This window comes from Otolemur garnettii, unplaced genomic scaffold, assembly GCF_000181295.1.
Source record: "Otolemur garnettii isolate 467f Iridium unplaced genomic scaffold, OtoGar3 scaffold00006, whole genome shotgun sequence".
NCBI classification, from domain to species: domain Eukaryota; kingdom Metazoa; phylum Chordata; class Mammalia; order Primates; family Galagidae; genus Otolemur; species Otolemur garnettii.
In genome coordinates, this window is record NW_003852401.1 from 33,091,305 (window position 1) to 33,100,351 (window position 9,047).

At 39.4% G+C, this 9,047-nt stretch overlaps 1 protein-coding gene across 1 annotated transcript in view; it reads right to left on the reverse strand.

Moving 5' to 3' along the window:
- The window catches only part of TRPM6 (transient receptor potential cation channel subfamily M member 6), a 166,597-nt gene that overhangs the window by 132,714 nt on the left and 24,836 nt on the right, over window positions 1-9,047 (reverse strand). The window contains exon 2 of the mRNA XM_023509005.1: window positions 894-973. Within this exon, the coding sequence (XP_023364773.1) occupies window positions 894-973 (80 nt within the window). The remainder of the gene's footprint in view (window positions 1-893; window positions 974-9,047) is intronic.

The following is a 9,047-nucleotide window of genomic DNA, read 5'->3' on the forward strand; positions in this document are numbered from 1 at the left end:
AAATGAAACTAAAGTTACCTGTGTGTACACAGGGTGCTGAAATATCCCAGTCATTATTTTCCATAGACACTTTGATCAGGGATAAGGAAGTTTCTTTCTTTTTTTTTTTTTTTTTTTGAGACAGTCTCCCTTTGCTACCCTCGGTAGAGTGCTGGGGCATCATACTCCCAGCAACCTCAAACTTGGGCTCAATGAGCCTCAAACTTGGGCTCAAATGAGCCTCAGCCTTCCAAGTAGCTGGGACTATAGGTGCATGCCATAATGCCCAGCTACTTTTTAAGACGAGGTCTCATTCTGGCTCAGGCTGGTCTCAAACTTGTGAGCTCAAGCAATCCACCCACCTTGGCCTCCCAGTGTGCTAGGATTACAGGTGTGAGCCATCACACCTGGCCAGGGGATAAGGAACTTTCCACAACTTTCACAATATGTTGAGTATTCAATATTCAAAGGTTAAATTATGTATCCAAATCTGGCAAAAAGGGCACACCACCAAATAGTTCCCTAATTTCTATCCCCCCACCAAAAGAAACAAGAGCATCAAGTGGAATAAAATCCAACACAATATTAACAGTAATTACATTACAATTAGATTCTTTCTTCTTTATACTTCATTAATTCATTGAACAGACTTTTATCAGGAGACTGCTGTGTGGCAGACACTGTCACAGGCCATGGGTTAAGAGGCATAAGACTGACAAGGTTCCCGTTCTTATCAGATTTTCTAAAACAATCATGTAATACTTTTATAAAGTGAAAGAAACAAACACTGAAAACATTAACTTTGTAGATCTTATCAAATGGTTGAGACAAGTCATGTCTCTAAGTTTCTATAAACAATCCTTCAAGTAAAAAGGTCCTTCCTTTAAAAAGAAATATATAATTAAAGATTATACCTATGAGGATCTTTTGAGCTGGGTATGACTTTGTTACATTCTCTCTTGTCAAAGACTCCTTCAATCCAGGATTTCTGAAACTAAACAGAAAGTATGGTTATGTAATAGTCCAGGTGAGAAAACAATGTAACCCCAGTAGTTCAGGGAGATACGATGTATTTAAGTATTGAGGATGACAATTTAAAATGCCAAGGCCAACCCTAAACAAGCTAAGCATTTACTGCCTTTGATTATACACAACACAGGCACAATTGAGCCACGTGTGAAAATCAAAATACAACTTAATTGGTCAATAATCTCACATTGAATAATAAGATCTCTAAATATACAAACCTCTAGCAAGGAAGTAAAGATATACCTGATGTGTTCTCTTAATTCTGCTAAAAGACATTTTCATATCTTGTACCATAAGCCTATGGAGAGAATGTCAAACTCTCAAAACTTCAAAATTCTCACTCATATGGAGTGGCTAAGACTTCACAGAAAACTGAAGAGAGGAGAGAAGCAACCTCAGCAAGACCAGATGCACATTCTGCAAGCATAGCTTACCACTGGCTGTGCAGCAGCACATCCTACAGCCTATAACTGTCCCCAAATGCAAGTAAGACCTTGGTACTCGCTCTTCTCCCTAACAAAATCCCTTCTAGTCTACAAAATTCAAGTCACAACCAAGCCCCTCCATAAGTTGTATTCCAAGTCCAGGCAAAGGGGGACATTGTGTGCACCATAGATAGCTAGCTAATGAGATTGGTCTTGTCCTAATAGAAAATACTTTGACCTACTATGAAATTTTTTTTTTTTTTTAAGACAGAGTTTCACTATGTCACCCTCGGTAGAGTGCCATCAAGTCACAGCTCACAGTAACATCAAACTCTGGGCTTAAGCGATTCTCATGCCTCAGTGTCCCAAGTAGCTGGAACTATAGGCACCTGCCACAATGCTCGGCTATGTTGTTGTTGTTGCTGTTGTTGTTGTTGTTGCAGCTGTCATTGTTGTCTAGCAGGCCCAGGCTGGGTTCGAACCTGCCAGCCCCAGTGTATGTTGGCCGGCACCCTAACCACTGAGCAATAGGCGCCGAGCCTACTATGAAGTCATTTGTCATAGGAATAAGTTTGCATGTACTGTTTTATTTTTTTTAAATAATACCGAGATTATTCATTTGAAGAAACAAAAAACAATTTCTAACAATAGGCAAATATGCTTAATTTAATCATTTGGGGAAAACAATGGCATGAAGCAGCTTTTCCTACTCTGCTGTGAAATCCCATTCTGAGTCACAGAAGGGCCACAATCCCAGTGCATGTACTGTTTTATACGCTATGTATTAGAACAGGGATGAAAGTGAGCTTTCTACAAAGGGGCGTGTTCAAACTCCACACTGGTGCAGTTCCCACCTCACTCTTTCATCTACTCCTATCCTACCATGGGATGAAATGCACCAGGCCAGCAAACATGTTACAGATCCTGCTGTGGTCTCATTACCACCCTGTCTTCAGGTATCCAGATGATTACTAATGAGGCAACTTAACGAACTCCTTTACATAGTTCAACAGATCTTATCCAATATGCACCAACCCTAAACATAAGCATTCGTCACTTAATAGAAATCTAGATAATTAGCTCTTGTTAAACAAAAGAAAGGAAAGGGGAAAAAAATAGATTGACTGATTGCTTCGTGTGTCTTTAAAACTTATCTATAAGCACGGAAAACTTCCTAGATAAAGACTAGATGATTCATCTCAAGTCATTCTACCCTTTTACCCTTCTGCACAGTCAGCAATATTTTCTATATATTGAGAGACTTCCACTAAATTGGCAAAGCTCTAAAAACATAAACTTGGAAAAATCCAGTCCTAGAATTTAAAAGGAACTAAACAGAGAAGTCACTATCTATTACTCACGTCAATAAAAAAGACACAATGTATCAGAATCAGTCAACACTGTCCCCTATTCAAAAAGGATAGTTTCATTTATACATTCTCTAAACATGTATTAAGTACTAATTTTTGCAAAGTACTGACAAAGGTGCTACAAAGGAGTCAGTATGTCCTTAAGAAAATCTTCATTTTGAATTTCAAATATCTGAATCTATGAATTCATTCAATAAATATCTTGGACAAGTCTCCATATTGCAGGATGGGACTTCTACAGCAAACGAAACAAAACTCTTGCTCTCAAGGAAAGTAGAATAAAAAGGAGGAAATACGAGAAATTGATATTATTAAACTTAATGTACACCAAGTAGCTATTAAAAACAGATGCAAAAAGCATCCACAATTTAGGAGCCTAAATATACAAGTTAAGGAAGCTGTGCTCAATTGTTCTCTTTTGAAAGGCTGGAAAGTGGGACTTTCCAGGAAAGTTACTCAATTTCTTCATGCCTGTCTGCTCATCTATAAAAACAGAGATCATAAAATACCTCCTAGAGCCATCTGAAAGCATTAGATAAAGGCTGGGATTTCTTCCTGGGTCTTATTAAGGCTCAATAGAGCTTAGCTACTATTTTTGATTATATCAAACATAAACACTAACTTTTGGTTGGTGGCCTGGGGTGTATTTTTTTTTCTAGAAAAATCCCTCCTGGCCTCCAAATTTCCCTCACAGGTGTCTCATACTGCTTTATGGGCCCACTGTCCCCTCCTGGACTCCAGCTTCCATAGGCCCAGTGCCAGTCATTTCTGTTGCCCCAGGGCCCACGCAATGATTGTTTTGGGGTTTTGTCTTTTGGTTTTTTTGAGACAGAGTCTCATTCTGTTGCCCTAGGGTTGAGTGCCATGGCATGATTATAACTCACAGAAACCTCAAACTCTTGGGCTCCTACCTCAGCTTCCCGAGTGAGCAGCTGGGACTACAGGCGCTTGCCACAATGCTGGCTAATTGTTTTTCTATTTTTAGTCTAGCCAGGTCTCACACTTCTGAGCTCAAACAATCCATCCGCCTCAGCCTCCCAGAGTGCTAGGATTACAGGCATGAGCCACAGCACCCGACCCCAAGGCAATGATTATTGAACAAGCCATGACGTGAACACACTTAACTAGAACTTTAGGAACCCACGTATACAATTTTCTCTCCAAAGGTGTAAACAAGAAGCCTGTATGAAACAAGAACATAGAAATTTTCCTCCTACAACTTCCATATTTTATCTCAAAACTACAGAAAGACAGCCTTAGTTGTGTTTCATACAATTCTCAATGTAGAACTTTCCTTTCCCCTCCACCTCATAATAGTAACCTTTTCTGTACACTCTCCAATACACAGCAGAGATCCCTGCTCCCCATCCAGTGCCACAGAGAACCAAATGTTTGTTGGTTCTGATTCAACAGCTCAAATCTATATAGGACACACATCCAATGTGCTGGCCTCTGCCACTGGAGCAACAAATAGTCATGGCCATCATAGTTGTAAGAGGGGATTATGCCATTTGTGCAGCTGTCGTGGCAGTCTTGGGAGACTGGATATTTTTTGTTCATTTTTTTAATTGTTGTTATAGGCAGGAGGGAAATAATGTCGGTCTCAGTTTGCCTCACCCTAAACAAAATTATACTTTATATCCAATCTTAGGCCCAAAATGAAGGTGGGGATTTCCAAAGAAATATCCAAAACAAAATGAGATATCTTGGGAATGGGACCCAAGTCTAAAATGAGATAGGGAATCTGCAGGCCCAACTCTGTTGCAGCTCAGTTCACAATCACCCAGATGTGGAAGCAACCTAAGTGCCCATCAACTCAGGAACAGATCAACAAGCTATGATATATGTCTACCATGGAATACTATTCAACCACAAAAAAGGATGGAGACTTTACATCTTTTGTATTTACCTGGATGGAGTTGAAATACATTTTTCTTAATAAAGAATAGAATAAGCAAGAATAGAAAACCAAGTATCCAATGTACTCAATACTAATATGAAACCAAGATATAAACAACTATATGCCCACAGGAGAGAAAAAGAGAAGTATATTTAAGTGAGAGGGAGGGAGAGGAGGGAAAGGGGAGAGAGGAGGGGGAAGGGGATTGGCAAGTTCTCACCTAATGTGCACAAAGTCAAGGTATACAGCACACCTGGGTGAAGGGCTCAACTACAACTTGAACTTTACCTTAGAAATGAAAACACTGTGACCTAAATATTTCTGCCCTCATATTAATCTGAAATGCAAACAGAAAATTTTTTAATTAAAAAACTTAAAAAATAAAAATCAATCATTAAAAAATAATAATAATACAAGGCCCAAACCAAGACAAACAGGAAATCAGGATGCCATAAAGAAACAGGTTAAGTAAGAGTAGAAAAAAACAAGGCTCACCCTTCTTGCTCATTATACCCTGCTTATAATGTATTAGCACCCTAAAAGAAAGGCCCACTGGCACCAGGACAGTTTACATTTGTCATTATAACCCTGGAAGTTGCCTTGGAGAGTAAGAAAAGAGGAACCCACCTTCATTTCTGGAAATCTCCACCCTTTCCCCCAGAAAATCCATGAATATTCTCCCTTTATTTAGCGTATGTCAAGAGATAGCCATAAATACTGTTCACCAGCAATGCAAAGGTGCAACTCTGTCTGTGGGGGAGCCTGCTTGCTATTTGTGTCTTTAATAAATGTTGCTTTTGTTTCCAACTTAAAGCTTGAATTCTTTCCTGAACAAAGCCAAAACACTCTCGGCCTTCAGGCCAGACACAAATTTGGGGGTCCACTTTCCAGCAGAAATTCATTTATGTTTCACATACAACTTGTGAGCACAGCTTAAATTTAGTTTCATACAATACTTTCATAATTTTGTGCATTAAAAAAAGTTTCAACTTCATTGTGACTGCCACTCGTCACATGAGGTCAGGTGTGGAATCTTCCACTTCTGGCATCCCACTAGCACTTGAAACGTTTTGGATTTTGGAGTATTTTGGATTAGAGATTCTCAACCTGTATTTTCTACTCTATGCCTTTTTAGAGTCTCCAGATGACAGAGTCTCTCAGAGGAATCTCTGAAAAAGCATACTTTTAGAGGTATTCTTTAATTTTCAAAAAATGATTTTTTTTCTAACATCCACTCAGCCTCCATGATTGGGATAAAAGGAAACAGGTCATTTTTTTTTTTTATGGTTTTTCACCTTTAAAAAAAAAATCTAACTTTATTAAATACTTCCACAGTGGAACTGACAATTTATTCCCATTCTGGCGTCCCCAGCACTAACCATGTTTATTTGATTTGCACTCACTGGGCTTTCTCTCTTAACCTTATTGTAATCCACTTCAAAAGAGAGTGTTATCTTGAAATCCATAAAGCCAGAATTCATCAAATAGATAGGTAATATTCTCCGACTCTGGATCAACATTTGATATTTTATCTGCAGAGCTTCTCCCTTGGAGCAAGACCCCCCTTCAAACTGAGTGCCAGGCAGCTGGTCTCTAGGGTACCCAATCATCTGTCAGCTCAGGAAAACTCCATCAGTGCAAAGCCAACACATTCACTTGGAAGGGTCAGCTCAGGGCCTTCTACAGGGTTTTGCATGAATTCTACAGCAATATCTCATCTGACTCACTTAGTCCAAGAGGGACAGTCTCAGAAAAACAGCCAAAATATCTGTTAAAAATATCTCAAACCCAAAATATCTCAAAATCAAGGGCCAGCTCCACCAACGTTGGCATGAGGTACACTGACTGATTTGCCACTAAATACTCTGTCCAGGGGTTGCTATTTGGCAATGCTTCACAAAGAGTGCAGAGACAACTTTATATATTTTTCTTGTTTGAGGTGGGAAAAGGTGGGCACTATTTAGCTGGTAGTTTTACTTTTTTGTGTCTTTTTTTTTTTTTTGGTAACATCACTGCTGCATAGGTGAGAAATTGTACTGACATTTCATACACTGATTTGTCAAGCAAAGGCATTTGGAACCTCAGAATAAATTTCTAGGCCATATAAACTCACAAGAAAATGAGTAAAAATATTTAGGAATCCTCCACATGGCCAACTTAGGAGAGCTCAACAGTGACCATTCCTGAAGCGTTTATCATAAAGATGAAGATTAAAATGATATCATAGCCTTTCCTCTCTCTTTCCAAATTGGAGAAAGCCCTCATTATTTCAGCCCCGAAACCCAATTTCAAAATAGCAATGGAAGACATCCTTTTGCTCAGATGCCACTCACGATCCAGGGTTTGACTAGTTCCTGGTGAATTAAATATACAAATGAAACATCTGTGATTTCAGACCATGTTAAATCATCTTGTTAAGAAGAGGCGATGGAAGGTTACTTTATGAGTTTTCTTTATAATTGTCCCTGGATAGTAAAATACAGAGCTTTAACTGAATGCAGGGCCTATTTGTATGTGGTACAACCACTCTATTCCATTAAGATTTTTCAGTCAGATATACACAATCCTCCCCAATTTTTAAGTGGCAAAATACCCACAAATCTATTATCTGTGCACACAGATAGCCTTTATTTATGCTACACATACCCTGTTAAATTATCCAAAACTTTACTAAGACTACCTCTGAGTGAACTGCATAATCTAGAAAACCTCTTCCTAGGGTAATCAGTGAAACTATACTTTTAAATAACTTTCTTTTAGGAAATTTACCATCCTCTGGGATAATCAAGTCTTTACTAGGAGTTACAGGTTAAATTTTATTTATGTCATCCATAGTCAGATTTATATATACAATGGAGATTGTTTGTCTTATTTTTTTTAGCATAGCACAGCAGAAAAACACCACAACAGAAATTTTATGCTTAAAATTTGGTAGAGACACATACCATATAGGTAACTTGGACAAATTCAAAAGCTTTGCTATAATCCTAACACTCTGGGAAGCCAGGCAGGAGGCTAGCCTGAGCAAAAGCAAGACCACCTCTCTAAAAATAGCCAGGCGGGGTGGTGGGTGCCTGTAGTCTCAGCTACTTGGCAGGCTGAGCAAGAGGATCAGTTGAGCCCAAGAATTTCAAGTTGCTGTGAGCTACTGGATTCCCCCAAAATAAGACACCATCTTATATTTATTTTTTTTCAAGGAGACGCACTAGGGCTTATTTTCAGAGGATTTTTTTTTTTTTTCAGTTTTGGCCACCTCTGGCATATGAGGCTTGTGCTGTACTCCTTTGAACCACAGATGCCACCCAGGATGTCTTATTTTTATTAAGTATAATACAACACTACATTTATTCAAATACAGTTAAGTCATCTTCTTCCGGAAGCTGACCAAGGGAGCCGACCTTGTTGGTGGGGCTGGCGCTAGGGATGCATGAACTCCTTTCCCCTAGCTGTTCCCACATGCACAATAGGATGCCTGCAACCACGGTTACCATACATGTACCTGCACAAGTGCAAACAGCTGGGAGAAAGGAGCTGTGGCAAATAAAAGGTATTCCAGTCTTCCTTACGGCTCCATGCTGAAATGCATGGCGTGGCTATGCAGCATATCTATGCAGCCATGCCACGCAGATATGCTGCATAGCCACGCCCATCACTAGGTCTTATTATCAGGGTAGGCCTTATATTTAACAAATGTGTAGAAATCCTGCTAGGGCTTATTTTTTGGGTAGGTCTTATTTTCAGGTAAACACGGTATGACTCCATGGCACTCTACGCAGGGTGACAGAACGAGATTCTGCCACAAAAAAAAAAAAAAAAAGCTTTGCTAAAAGAATTAGAGAAAAGGCTGGAAAGTGAAAAGTAAGGCAGAGAGAGAAACAATTTTAAAAGCATAGGCGTTTCACTGCCATTCCACATTCAGGAATATCAGGAATATAGTCAGTTACAAACATCTGCCCTGTGTACAACTCACACTTATAAACGGAAACTATTACACAATTAAGTTCCCAAGTTACAGACATCCAACTGACGTATGACTCGCACTTACAAAGGGAGGCTATTACAGGTGATAGATAAATGTTCCTGCTCCAACTTACATACAAATTCAACTTAAGAACAAACCTATGGAAATTATCTCATTCATAACCCAGTGACTGCCTGTATATCATGCCCAAGAGCAGCAGTTCTCAAACTTTTGGGGCTTAGGATCCCTTCATATTGATAAAAGTTATCGGCTCAGCGCCTGTGGCTCAAGCGGCTAAGGCACCAGCCACATACACCTAAGCTGGCGGGTTCGAATCCCCAGCCCGGGCCCGCCAAACAACAATGATGGCTGCAACCAAAAAA